The sequence below is a fragment of the Anomaloglossus baeobatrachus genome, chromosome 1, assembly GCF_048569485.1.
Source record: "Anomaloglossus baeobatrachus isolate aAnoBae1 chromosome 1, aAnoBae1.hap1, whole genome shotgun sequence".
Lineage (NCBI taxonomy): Eukaryota > Metazoa > Chordata > Amphibia > Anura > Aromobatidae > Anomaloglossus > Anomaloglossus baeobatrachus.
The window spans coordinates 184034164-184049434 of NC_134353.1; the positions used below are offsets into that span (position 1 = coordinate 184034164).

Below are 15271 nucleotides of genomic sequence, written 5' to 3' on the forward strand. Positions count from 1 at the left end.
GAACAGTAGACATCATTATTTATACAAAAATCACGGTAATCCTGACATGACTAGTATAGTCTTTTCCATTCCGTGGAGTACAGACTTCCACAGGATCACGAATAACATTTGCGAATATCTTCCAAATTTACAAGAAAGTGAATCATTATCCCATATATTGAGAAGTGGACTTATCCATGTTTCATATAGATCTTGCACAATAGACATTTCACCAATACCAAAAAAAAAAAAAAAATTGGTTAAGCTGGCGCTGATTGGGTGCAGGAATTGTATGACGTCATAACCTCACGTGAGCCCCAGAAATGCGAGCGCCAACACCTACAGAACCTCCCCGTCACTGGGGCAGGGTATAAGCTTTTTTATTTTAATGGGGCCAAACATTGGAGATGAGAAATAACTAGCAGATTTTTTTTAAAAAATGTACAATTTACATTGCATCTAAACTCTTTTTGGAAAAATATTTAGGAGATGTTGCAACCCAGTCTACAGTGAAGGAAATAATTTTTTGATCCCTTGCTGATTTTGTTAGTTTACCCACTGACAAAGACATGAACAGTCTATAATTTTAAGGGTAGGTTAATTTTAACAGTGAGAAATAAAATATCAAAAATAAAATCCAGAAAATCACATTGTCTAAATTATATAAATTTATTTGCATTTTGAAGAGAGAAATAAGTACCATATTTAATTCCCGACTATCATTCCCGACTATCATTAACATTAAGAGTTCTGGCTCCTACAGACCACTTAGACGCTCCTAATCGCCCATACTGTCTAGCACTACCCTGAGCACAGTGTGACCGCTGGTGAGGTTTGCGCGCTCACGAGATTATGGGAGGGTACTTGCTGATAACAATCACAGCCCCGCCCATAATCACTTGCCTGCGCACACGTCACCAGCGGTCACACTGCTCAGTCCCGTGAGACTGGCACTGGGCATGCGCGGGGATGGCTGGAGCAGTGGGCGGTGCATCAGCTATGGAAAGGAGCGATGGGGGGCGGCATACAGGACCAGGAGGCAGAATAACGGACGCCAGAAAGCCCGCCCCCGTGTCACATTTACAGTATCTGAATACAAAAAGGTACCACTTTATAAAGTCTTTATTTTGGTCTCACATGGGGCATAATAATAACAGGGACCTTTCTAGAATGCAGCCCAGGAGCTGCAGAGGGGGAATCTTTTAGGTTTTGGGCGAAATTTCTGCTGACAGGTTCCCTTTAAGTTTTGTTTGCCAGAAAGATCAAATACTTATTTTCTCTCTGCAAAATGCAAATAAATTTATATAATTTAGACAATGTGATTTTCTGGATTTTATTTCTGATATTCTATCACTCACTGTTAAAATTAACATACCCTTAAAATTATAGATTGTTCATGTCTTGGTCAGTGGACAAATTTTCAAAATCAGCAAGGGATCAAATAATTATTTCCTTCACGGTATGTTATACAAAGGGTGCATGAACCAAAGGGGAGGTGACTGGCTGGAAACCTTAAAAACTTGTGAAGCATTTTGAATTCTTAAAACTGAATACCAGTTCATCTAATGGACTTAATTATAGAATAGATATGTATTTTTAGCAATTTTTGAGAGCAGTGATAGAAGGTGTGGGGCGGTCAATCTCTGCTATCTGCATCCCCTGCTGAAAAAATTTCACAGAAGCTACATCAGCGGAAGAGATGGAAGCAGAATGCAGGCGCTGTACTCACATCTCCCACAGCCTCTACCAACATTGACCCAGGGCGTCGTCAGTCGTCGTCATGGTCCTAGGACCATGAAGAAGGCACACACACACGCTGAAACGCGTAGTCTGAAAGACTACCACTCCTATTTGATACAATATATTGTGTGGATCGATTTTTAAATGAAATTTTTAATAAAATTTGCATCACAAGATTAATTTTTTAAATTATGAACTGAGTTTTGGAATTCATCCGCTGGAGTTTGAATGATTTTTACCCTCAGATGGTAGCAGTAAAAACTCCAAATCATGCAAGAAACAAACCCTATCAAGATATGTCATCAATGGAAAATCCAGGGAGATTTTCTATATTATTAGCCATTTAAAAACACTGGTCAAGCCACATGGCTCCCAAGAATCAATCCAGCAAGGGCTACGCTCCCAAAGCCAAATACAGTTTTTTTGTACCCCAGAATGGTAGCAAAAAAATTTAACTAGTCAGGCAAGAAATAAGCTCTCAAACATATCATTACATAAAAAAAAAAAAATACAGCTCTGAGAATATGACAACTATAAAAAAGCTTTTTCTTTTTAATTAAAAAAAAATAATTTGTTAGTGTGCGATAGTAGAAAACATTAATAAAAAGAAATATATAAATCTGGAATCACTGAATACCCAAAGAATAAAGCAATCTTATCTACACGGCAAAGAAAATGGGGTAAAAATAAAAACTATTCTTATAGTGATGTCTATTTGTACATTGTCTCCCAAAAATCGGAATAAGGCTCAGTTCACATTTATCTTGGGCTTTCCATTGAGCAAAAATGTGATTCAGACAAAATCCCCAACAGAACCACCAATATACGGAGGCAGATGAAGACACTTTGGACTTCATCTGGCCCGTGTTCCGGCAGTGTCCCATCATTTTAAGCATCTTTTTAGCACATAATTGTGGAGGACCACAGTTGTGTGCATGCCCAAAAAAAAAAAAAAAAAAAATCGGACACCACAGACCTCATCGGAGTCCAAAGTGCCTCTGTCTGCTTTATAATACTAAGTGGTTGCATCGGGGGTTTTGATTTAATTTTACTTTTGTGGGATCTACACATAAATCTAGATGTAAGTGCTCAACATAGAACACAAGAACTTACACTGGAAGTGACCCAAAAAATATAAATAAAAACTTTAACTTATCCCACTCAAAACCAGCCCCCACTCAAGTCCATCATCTGTCACTAGAAATATAGGGAGTTCCCACATTACTAGCAGACTCTGGAAATGCACTATGGCCTCAAATAAAATCCTGGGAAATCTGAGCTCAAAAAAAAATCAAATGCCCCCCTCCTTCTGAGCCCAACTATGCCTAAACCGCAATAAGCAACCATGTTTGGTTTTATTATAGTGGGCAGCGCCCATTTATCAATTTACGGGGTGCATGTCCCCACAAGCTGAGCACAACGTATGGACAGTCAATTGGCATATTTGCAATTCTCCAGAAATAAGCACGGCGTGGATATTGCAAAGTGAAAACACCTGTGGGGCCAAAATAGTCACTGCAGCTGTACATGAATTCATCGAGAGATGAAATTTCAAAAATGGGGTCACTTATGACGTTTTTTTATTGTTAGCCACAAACTGTGCTCTTTCCTACGAAGCCCTGCTATGTGGCCAAACAGTAGTTTCTGAGGACATATTGGATATCACTGCATTAGGGAAAAATTGTCCAACAAATTGTGGAGTCCAGTTTCACCTATTAACCTTCGTGTAACTAAACATTTGCAGCCAATAATAATAAAAAAAAAATACATTTTTACTACTTCAATTTTCTCGTCCCAATGTTTTAAAATTATGTGAAACACCTACAGCTACACACTAAAATGCTAACAATGAATAAGGAGACCAGAGTTCCCTTATTCATTGTTAGCATTTTAGTGTGCAGCTGTCTGTGTTTTGTAGATTAAATTCTGTGAGGCACCTGTGGGAACTCTGGTATTGCATTACTGCTATAGAAATATTTGGGGGAAAAAAAAAAAAAAAAAAAAAGATATTAGCCTATGTATTGGCCAATCCTTGTGAGCCCAGTCACCACGGCAAGGTATATCTCTGTATACTGGGAACCTAACTTTAAATGCCACTATCTGGGTTACAAACCTCCATGTCTGGGCAGCTAGACTAAAAACCTAACTTGAAACGTAACTTGTTAGCATTTTACTGTGCAGCTGTATGTGTTGTGTAGTTTTAAGGTGTTTTCAGCTAGCACCTGTTCACACTTGTTGGCTGTACGGGTCAGTCTTTTTGATATATTGTAGTGCATCTCTTTCTGATTGAACACTCCGCCCTGTAACAGGCTGTGTTCATTGCCCTTTATAGCTGGATCCTTTCTACCCAGACATTGAGGTTTTTAACCCAAATACTGGCATTTCAATTTAGGTTCCTGGTATACAGAGATCACCTTTTTGTTGGTTACTGGGCTCACATGCTATGGCCAATACATAAGCTAAATTATGTATTTATTTTTTTTTTTCAAATATTCCTATAGCAGTAATGCAATATCAGAATTCCCTTTTTCATTGTGTGCAGCTGTCTGTGTTATGTAGATAAAATTCTGTGAGGTATCGGTCGTGAAGGGGTTAATGTCAATAGATGAAAAATGTATATATTCCTGACATTATATGAAATTATTTTTGTACTGCTGAGATCTGCCATTATCTAGCATTTGTCATGTTACTGACACGCTTTGCTTTGTGGAGTTTTCAGTGGTGGAGCATAATCACAGAGTATGTGCTTTAATCTCACAAGAATTCTATCATACAAGTATATCTTATGGCCAGAGAATCCCAACAAAGGACTAATTGCACAATGGTGACTGGATTGGTAGTGTATGGTCTATTTCATATTGTGGTGGATACTGGTCTGTCTCATATGAAGAAGCACAGCAGAGATGGGCATGTGCTGCGCTCTATTTCACGCAGCCAAGAGACCATTGTCAGATGAATGGAAGCCAATGTTAAGCGTGTAAGTCAGACATCTTTCTGGTGTACAAACAGTGAACGAAGTAGGAATGTCACCTAACATTAGGAATGATCATAACTTACATGGTCACAGATTAACAATTAAAAATATGCTGATTTATATTGCTAAAATGTCCATAAAACCGCATTCACACAGTGGTTGTGGTGATGTTTTACATTGCATTTTTTATGGTAAAGAAAATAGTATTCCACACATCGGGGAGTACCGGTACGCTGGCTGAAAAACTATTTTTATTTTTTATGGTAGTGGTAGGTGTGTTCTGCTACCAATCTGTGAAAATTAGGTCAAGACAACTGAAATCCAATCGATATAAATGCACACTTCACTCCAAAGCGAGATTTTCCCGATGACTGTCCCACAATGTACTGTAATCGCATTATCAATCTGGATGCAACAATTTTACTTTTACCCCTGAACGATGTGATAATAAATATCACGCCCTGTATATTCAATTAACCATGAAGCAGAACCACAATGTGGCATCCCTGGCACTAATTGACCCATGTTACAGGGGTCCGTGGCCCCACAAACTGCATTCCTGTACTAATAGTGTACCAGTCTGAAATCAGCTGCCAAGGTGCGAGTAACAGAATCTCGGAATGTGAGAGGAAAGTCTTACCAATGTAGACTACACATGTAAATCAAGTTACATATATACTAAGAAAGACCCTGGCAGTTCTCAGGTTGTGAAGATGGCAATGCTGTGCACCACATGCCAAAGATCGGAGAGTGACATCCTACCTTAGGAAGACTGACAGGAGTTCTCTGCCGTGTCCGGGCACTCTTTATCAATGTCCGCTGGTCTCCTGGAAGTAAGTGGTACTTCATAGCTTCAATGAGGTAATCCTTACAGGCACTGCTGTTTTTCACCAGAGTCTCCTCTTCAACTCTCTTATAAAAAAAAAAAAAAAAGATCAGATTTCACGATCTGCACACAATCCTCAGCATTTCATTTTTCATGGTTACCAATATACACAGCTACACTGACACTTGTATTACAAGAAGTGAATCCACAAGAGCATCTCATCCATCTGACTGCAGGAGCCTTGTATGTGGGGCAAGGATCAACAATGGAGGACACGGTGCGCCCTGTCTTGGTATTTATTACATCCCATTTCCTTTATATTGGGTGTTCTTTGGAGAATGTTTTGTCTACAACTAAAATTAACTTGCATATTAATATGTTCGTTACGCAAAGACAAAAGGAGAGAGACTAGAACTAATATTTAGTCATGTGTGGAAAAAAAAAAAAAAAAACTATAAGGTTCGGGGGGTCCGTACCGGATACCTAGTGTCTACACATGTACCCCATACACTGAGTTCTCAGGAAACTCTGCAACTGTTTGGATTTGGCCACCTGGATAATTAAAAAAACTTGGAGTCTCCCAATGCGGCTGTGACACTATTTCCGGGTCCGCTCATTAACCCTCATACACAATCACTACTTACCCCGTCCACAGTTAGTCCCGGCGACTGTGATTAGTTGCAGTTAGACCGCACCCCAACCCTGTGTGACAGGGTCTGTGATTGTTTGGAATCAAACACGATGTCTGCGTTCCTATAGTGGTGTAAAAATAAATAAATTGGCATAGGGTTCCCCCATATTGTGATGCCCAGCACAGATAAAGCAGATAGTTAAAGGATGCAGTCCCCAGGCGTCTGCTTATTTTGGCTGTGTATCAAAATAAGAGGGATCCTATGCAGTTTTTAAAAATTTAAAAAAATAATAAAAATAATAAAAGAAAAATTGTAAAAACCAGTGTGCAGTCTCATCCAGTTTTAATATCCAACCAAAATAAAGCCAACAAGCTTGAGGCTGGTATACTCTGGCTGGGGAGGCCCATGTTTATTGATCCCCATTAGCCTACAAATAGCAGCCTGCAGCCACCCAGAATTGTCACATCCATTAGATGTGACAAGTCCAGCATCTTACCTGGCTCATTCCAATTGCCCTGGTGCAGTGACAAGCGGGGTAATATAAGGGGGTTAAGGACATCTCATAGCTGCTACTAATCCCTAAATTAGTAATCTAAGGCATGTATGATCCCCCCCCCACATTACTAATACTGTACGTAAAAAACAAAAAACACTGAAAAAATCCTTTACTTGAAATAAAATACAAAAAACCCTCACCCTCTTTCTCCATTTTAGTAACCCCAAAAACGCAGTACCAAATTAATCCACACGAGGTCCCATGACAATGCCGACTCTGCTACATACTGAAGCCACAGCGTGTGGGCACATTAGAAAACATGACCAGCCGCTGTGGCTTCAGGCAGAGACTGACTGAGCCGTAGCTGTGAGAGGTGACATCACTCACTTTATCTGCGGTCACAGCTGAAGTTTCCCACGGTACCCCACCTGTGACCGCAAGTAAAATAACCTCAGGTGATCTCATTGAACTTTAATATACACACGAAAGTCATGCACTAAATCTGCATCTCCTGACAAAAAAAATCCACATCAAAACACAATGCAGTTTTGATGCGATATTTTGCCAGGAGATGCAGATTTGGTGCTGCAATTTATACACCAAATCTGCATCTTCTAACAAAAAAACCCAGCATCAATATCGCATCAAAACCACAGCGTATTTACATGCGTTTTATTGCCAGAAGATGCAGATTTGGGGCAGGAATTTGGTGAGTAAATTTCAGCACCAAATCTGCATCTCTTGGCAAAAAATCCCCACGGTTTTCTGCCAGGAGATGCAGGTCTCATTGAACTGAATGAGTTCACCTGCGGTAAGGTCACCTGAGATCAGTTTACCAGTGGTCACAGGTAGGGTAGTGTGGGAACCTCCAGCTGTACCGCAGAAACTGAGTGATGTCACCTCTCAAAGCTGCAGTTCAGTCGGTCTCTGCCTGAAGCTATAGCGGGCAGTCATGTTTTTTAATGAAAACTTGACTTCAGTATGTAGCAAAGAAGGGACCATCACGGGAACTTGTGTGGATTACGTCAGAGCTAGGTGTTTGGGGTTAATAAATTGGAGAAAGAGGGGTTTTTTTTGTATGTTATTTCAAATAAAGGATTTTTTCTGTGTTTATGTTTATTTCTTTTTACTTACAGTATTAGTATTGGGGGTGTCTCAGACACTTTCTATTACTAATCTAGGACAGCTTACTGGTAGCTAAATTGGGATGAGCAGGGTAAAGTGCTGGAATTTTCACATAAAATAAATACAACAATTCTGGGTGGCTGCAGGCCATTATTAAAGTTAGGGAGGGCCCAATAACCTTGAGCCTCCCCAGCCTGACAATACAGACGCCCAGCTGTCAGCTTTATCATGGTGGGGTATCAAAAATTGGGGGGGACCCGCATGATATTTTTTTAAAATTATTTTTGTTTTTTTTTTTTTTTAGAAAAGCCACAGTGTTCCTCTTATCTTGATACACAGCCAAGATAAGCATATGGCTGGGGGCTGCTGCCAGTTGCTGTTTGCTTTAGGTGTGCTAGGTATCAATATAAGGGGACCCTATGCCAATTTATTTATTTTTACACCACTATGTGTGTAGTGTGTGTGTGTGTGTGTGTGTGTGTGTGTGAGAGATTCCAATCAATTACAGACGCCAACACACAGGGTGGGATTACGGTCTATCTGCAACCAATCACAGACCCTGGGTCAGATGGTGGGGGGGGTGGGAAGCAGTGAATATGTATGAGGGTTAATGAGCGGACCCGGAAATAGTGTTGCAACCGCATGGGAGACTCCAAGTAAAACTGTCCTGCTCAAATTTCCCCTAGCCGTTTCGAACACCATTTTACAGAACAATGTCCGGGTCCCCAAAGACTTATATGGGGTTCGGTGTCCAGGCAGGTTCAGATTCAAGTTCGGTCCTGAACCAGATTTTTTTTTTCTATACATAAAAAATAAATCAGTCTGGACCTGCCGAAACATCTGTGAGTTTGCCCATCTCTACTAATAGTGATTAACATGCAACATGTGTTTTATATATGCATGTATGTGCGTTTATACGCACACACACACACACGAATACATATGTTTAAAACATTTTATACAAGCTCCTGTATATGCTGAAAAATGACCTAGGTCCATCAAGTTCAATCTTTAAATATAAACATACACTACATTTCAGCCTCCATACTCTCACTTCTACTAATACTCTTCTCAGCTGAGCGACCGGCCGCCAGCATGCCCGGCCGCCGGCAAGTCACAGCGCTCAGCTGAGAGCCCGCCCACCGGCATGCCCGCCCGCCGGCATGCCCGGGCGCCGGCAAGTGACAGCACTCAGCTGAGCGCCCGCCCGCTGGCATGCCCGGGTGCCGGCAAGTGAGAGCGCTCAGCTGATCACCCGGCGGTCGGCTGCAGGGGTCGATCAGCTGATCACCCGGCGGCCGGCAAGTGACAGCGCTCAGCTGATCACCGGCTGTCGGCTGCAGGGAGCGATCAGCTGATCACCCGGCGGCCGGCTACTGGGAGCAATCAGCTGATCACCCGGCGGCCGGCTGCAGGGAGCGATCAGCTGATCACCCGGCGGCCGGCTGCAGGGAGCAATCAGCTGATCACCCGGCGGCCGGCTGCAGGGAGCGATCAGCTGATCACCCGGCGGCCGGCTGCAGGGAGCGATCAGCTGATCACCCGGCGGCCGGCTGCAGGGAGCGATCAGCTGATCACCCGGCGGCCGGCTACTGGGAGCGATCAGCTGATCACCCGGCGGCCGGCTACTGGGAGCGATCAGCTGATCACCCGGCGGCCGGCTACTGGGAGCGATCAGCTGATCACCCGGCGGCCGGCTACTGGGAGCGATCAGCTGATCACCCGGCGGCCGGCTACTGGGAGCAATCAGCTGATCACCCGGCGGCCGGCTACTGGGAGCAATCAGCTGATCACCCGGCGGCCGGCTACTGGGAGCAATCAGCTGATCACCCGGCGGCCGGCTACTGGGAGCAATCAGCTGATCACCCGGCGGCCGGCTACTGGGAGCGATCAGCTGATCGTTCACAATAGTCTGCCGCTGGTAAAAAAAAAAAAACAAAAAAAAAAACGAACTGCGTTGTTTTGCAGCATCCGTTGCATCCGTTGTGCCACTATATGCAACACATCCGTTGCATCCGTTACACAACGCAATGCAACGGATACCGTTCAACGCAAGTGTGAAACTAGCCTTATATACATGCTAAAACACAAAACAATCTCTTAAAAACACTAGAAAAATGGAAATTAAAATATCATACATGAATGATGAGATATTCTCATCCAATGATGAGATATTCTTGCATACCATTTCTACGTATCACTATATACGTATAAAACAGGATGCAAGAATATCAGTACATATACTAGATCCACTGATATGGCTGTTAGGTATTTTGGACGAAGAAAAACGGGCAAACTAGTCACACATATTTAAAAGAATCTTTATTTATCACAAGAAAGCTTTTTGTCATATGATGGATGCATAGACAATCCCCAAAACTGTCTTACGGGTATGTGGATTAAAATGATTAATCCAACATTATCTTTTGAACACTTTGTTTACAAAACTAAAAATTGTCCAAACAAAATAGATCTTTTTAAAGGGGGCCTTTGATAAAATCTCCACAAACAGGGCCCCCCCCTCAGTTGCTAAGAACTTTGTTAAATGATGGAACTGAAGGTAGCCTGGGCTCTAGGTTGTTTGTTCAAACGTAATAAGATTATCGGTGTATGTAAATAATCAAAATATAGATGTAGTAGCATAATTATCTGTGTCTATATGACAATTCCACAGACGCCATAATATGATTCTAAGCGGTATGGTCAAGAAAGAGTTAACCAAGAACAAATGTACAAACAATGAACAGAGAAGGTATTCATGATGAGTAAACGTCTTATCAGTGGTTTCACACAAAGAAGGAATGTATCTGTGGGATGAAATCTGTGTTTCTCCACACCCCAACCCTCCCTCTTTATTTATCACAAGAAAGCTTTTTGTCATATGATGGATGCATAGACAATCCCCAAAACTGTCTTACGGGTATGTGGATTAAAATGATTAATCCAACATTATCTTTTGAACACTTTGTTTACAAAACTAAAAATTGTCCAAACAAAATAGATCTTTTTAAAGGGGGCCTTTGATAAAATCTCCACAAACAGGGCCCCCCCCTCAGTTGCTAAGAACTTTGTTAAATGATGGAACTGAAGGTAGCCTGGGCTCTAGGTTGTTTGTTCAAACGTAATAAGATTATCGGTGTATGTAAATAATCAAAATATAGATGTAGTAGCATAATTATCTGTGTCTATATGACAATTCCACAGACGCCATAATATGATTCTAAGCGGTATGGTCAAGAAAGAGTTAACCAAGAACAAATGTACAAACAATGAACAGAGAAGGTATTCATGATGAGTAAACGTCTTATCAGTGGTTTCACACAAAGAAGGAATGTATCTGTGGGATGAAATCTGTGTTTCTCCACACCCCAACCCTCCCTATGCGGCTTCGATGTATGAGAAAAGACAGATTTTGATACTTTTGTACATGTCTGAAAGTTAAAATATTATACTAAAATCTGAGCTATGGGTCAGTCACCTGTACAGGCTCAAAACGGTGAACACGTCTCGTTATCATTGCTTCGGAGTTATTTATTATATCTGCACAGATAATAATTTGGCCCAGTGCCTCTGGTGCCCTGAACAAAGACTATTAGCAGTCTTACCCAAATTTCTCCCTTGACAGAACTATCAATAGTACTTGAATTTACACATATATTCCTATTTCTGCACACGCTCATTGGGTCAGGACATGATTGTAATCATAATTAGTTATAATAAGACAAAATGTTTTAGTTTTGGTTATTTAAGATAAATTAATGATCCATATAATATACTGTAATGTGTATAGTGAAGTGACTGAAAATAAATTTGCATTAGTCTTGAAATATATATGCATCTTTGATCTATATTTGTATAATGTTTACTTTTCAATAAAAAGTAAGAAAAAAAAAGTAACAAGTGTGGGCAATATGAATATCACACCTGGAACTATATAAAAAGGGGAGAAGTTGACTCAAGCTTTGCAGTGTGTGTGCGCGCTACAATAACCATAGAGAAGAGAAAGAGAAGAGAACCGTTTGAGGATTTGAGAACCAAAACTGTTGAAACATATCAGCAATCTCAATGAGAGTCTCAAAGTCCATCTCCAGAGATCTTGATGTTTTTTTGCTCACGGTGTGCAACATAAATCAAGAAATTTCCAGCCCATGGCACTATAGCAAATCTCCCTGGACGTGGATGTCAGAGAAAAATTGATGAAAGGTTGCAAATGCAGGATAGTCCAGATGGTGGATAAGCAGCCTCAATCAAGTTCCAAAGAAATTCCAGCTGCATCAGTGTCAGTGCGAACTGTCAACATTTGAATTAAATTAAACACTATGGCAAGAGACCCAGGAGGACCTCCCTGCTGGCAAAGAGACATAAAAAAAAGCTAGTCGGCAGTTTTCCAAAATGTACGTGCGTAAGCAAAAACCCTTCTGAGAAAGTGTCTTGTGAACAGATGAGACCAAGATTGAGCTTTTTGGTACAGCACATCATTCCACTGTTTGTAGACCTCATTTTGTTTCTGGCAAAGAAAAGAACTAAGTACCCACAGTCAAATATGGTGGAGGTTCAAAGATGTTTGGGGATTGTTTTGCTGCCTATGGCACTGGGTGCCTTGAATGTGTTCAAGGCATCATGAACTCTGAATATTACCAAAGGATTTTGGGCCGCAATGTAGTGCAGAGTGTCAGAAAACAGTTTGCGTCCTGGATTATGGGTCTTGAAGCAGAACAATGACGCCAAACATACTTCAAGGAGCCCCCAGAAATGGATGGAAACAAAGAACTGGAGAGTTCTGAAGTGGTCACCAATGAGTTAGGATCTAAATCCCATTAAACACCTGTGGAGAGATATTAAAATTGCTATTAAGAGAAGATGCTCTTCAAATATGAGATACTTGGAGCAGTTTGAGAAATAAGAGTGGTCCAAAACTCCAGTTGAGAGGTGTAAGAAACATGGTGATTGTTATAGGAAGCGACTGATTGCAGTTAATTATTCCAAAGGGTATGCAACCAAATATTAAAGTTGAAGATGCCATCAATTTTGTCCGACCCATTATTGGGGGTTTGTGTGAAATTATGTGCAATTTGCCTTTTATTTCTCAGGGTTTCTGTTTTTTTTTGTGTTGTTCCAATACACACAAGAGAAGTAATTGTGTGTGTAGCAAAACGTGTAATTGCAATAATTTTTTTTGGTGAAATACTTCATTTTCTGTAACAACTTCAAGGGTGCCAATACTTTCGGCCATGACTATGGATACAGAGATAGATATATACGTACATACACATCAATTCTGCTAAATGGAACAGAAATCTGGTTGTGTACATAACAGTGGGTGGCCATGAATTGGTGAACACCAGACCAAAATGTGAGGTGAACATAACCTGTTACAGTTTGCATAGATGTGGATGAAGACTTCGGTTCAGACTAGGACAACATGGCACTGTGTCTCCATCAGGAGTCGGTCAGAATTCTGGGTTGTTCGATCTCCGTTTGTGGTTTGGCTTCCATCAAACCTCTGGAGTAGCGTTTGAAGTCAAAAACAAAAGGCTAGATTCAACATTAGCAATGTTTTTAAGTCACTGGTTCATGAATTTGGTCCAGAAAAAAAAAAAAAATTGTGCCAGATTTTGCGACTTTGCGGGGGGGGGGGGGGGGGGAAAATCACAAAATTACTCTAGAAAACTGCTGGAAAAAACGGCCGTGATGATTCGGAGCCAAAATCTTACAGGCATTTTTTTTTCTGTTTTGATGTAATAAGCGCTGTCTGCACCATTAAACAGGATGGCTAAGGCTATGTGCGCACTAGAGATGTGAAGTTTCTCTAGAAAATCTTCTCGAGAAACTTCTGGGAGTGAAGATTTGCTGAACTCCGGAAAAAATCCGCGGCAAAACCGCATGCGGATTTACCGCGGATTTGCCGCGGAATTGCCGCGAAATTGCCGCGAAATTGCCGCGATTTTCCCGCGGGTGGTTCCCTGCGGATTTTTGCAGGCTGTACTGCAGAAATCCGCGGGATACCTGCGGATTTAATGGACATGTTCATTTTCTCAAGAAAGTTTCTCGAGAAATTTCCGCACCGAAACTTTCTTGAGAAAAATCCGCACCAGTGCGCACAGCTTTTTTTTTTTTTTCTCATAGAATTTCATGGGAAATGTCTGCACAAAGATTGCAGACATTTCTCAAGAAATTTCCGCGGCAAATCCGCGGGTAAATCCGCGGGTATTTTGCTCTAGTGCGCACATAGCCTAAGATTATATTCACAGTGTTTTAATATATGGCTGTACTTATTCAATAAACGGATGCTTCATAAAGATGCCAAACACTGGCATCACTCAGCATCAGATCTAATAAAAAAAAGCACTTAACGTGTTACCATCGCTTCAATTTCATAAATCAATAGTACACATGAAAATAAGCAACTCTGTAATATACAGTGGAACCTTGGTTAACGAGAACAATCTGTTCTGGGAGTGTGCTTGTTAACCAAGTTAATCGTTCAGCAGAGCAAGATTTCCCATAGGAAATCATTGCAATGCAGACGATTCATTCCACAACTTGTTAAATGTCCCATCCTGGTCCCCTATTGTATCATTCCACACATGCACAAACGCACACAAACACGTACAAACATGCACACACAAACATGCGCACATATTATGCTCACCTTACCTTCCGTTCCATCGCCAGTCTCCTGGGACTTGTTCTCTGGTACGGGCTGTGTATCGGGTTACCATCACGACGAGGGAGGAACTTCCGCTGCTAGAGCGCTGACGTCAAAGGCAGAGCTGCTTGCCTCTGACTGGCCAGCGCGCTGCCTTTGAGTAGCGGTGACAGGAAGTTCCTGCTTCATCGCTATGGTTGCCGATGTACAGCCTGGAGTGGAGCGCCGAACTACAGGACCCAGGAGGCCGGCGATGAGACGGAAGGTACACATATTATATGCTCACCTTACCTTGAGGTCCACCGCCGGCCTCATGGTTCTTGTAGTTCCCGGGTACATCGCGACGTCCTCGCGGCGAACTACAAGACCCAGGAGACCGGCGATGGAACTGAAGGGACACATATTATGCTCACCTTACCTTCCATCGCCGGCCTCCTGGGACTTGTAGTTCACCGCGAGCACGTCACGATGTACCCGGGAACTACAAGAACCGTGAGGCAGACGGTGGAACGGAAGGTAAGGTGAGCATAATACTGTATGTATGTATGTATGTGTGTGTGTGCGTGCTTGTGTGTGTTTGTGTGGACTGCAAGTGCGGGGCAGAGTGCAGTGGATGTACGGAACCGGAAGTGTGTGCGGTGAGGATTTTGCTCGTACAACAAAGCTTTCTCGTAAATAGTTAAAAATTTACAGAAAGCTTTGCTTGTTAAGCGAAATTCTCGTTAAGTGGGTTACTCGTTAAGCGAGGTTCCACTGTATCTCGTATATAGTATCCTATGGTGATGGATACCACTGTGTGTAGCGTGCAGCAACACGGCATTCATTTGAAGCATCTAATCAAAGGAGTTGT

General features: G+C 41.8%; 1 protein-coding gene across 3 annotated transcripts in view; it reads right to left on the minus strand.

The window, feature by feature from the left end:
- KLHL2 (kelch like family member 2) overlaps nucleotides 1–15271 on the minus strand; it is a 268283-nt gene that overhangs the window by 52034 nt on the left and 200978 nt on the right. For all 3 annotated transcript variants that reach the window (XM_075347338.1, XM_075347331.1, XM_075347344.1), the window contains one exon: nucleotides 5456–5605. In XM_075347338.1, coding sequence (XP_075203453.1) covers nucleotides 5456–5605 — 150 coding nt within the window. The remainder of the gene's footprint in view (nucleotides 1–5455; nucleotides 5606–15271) is intronic.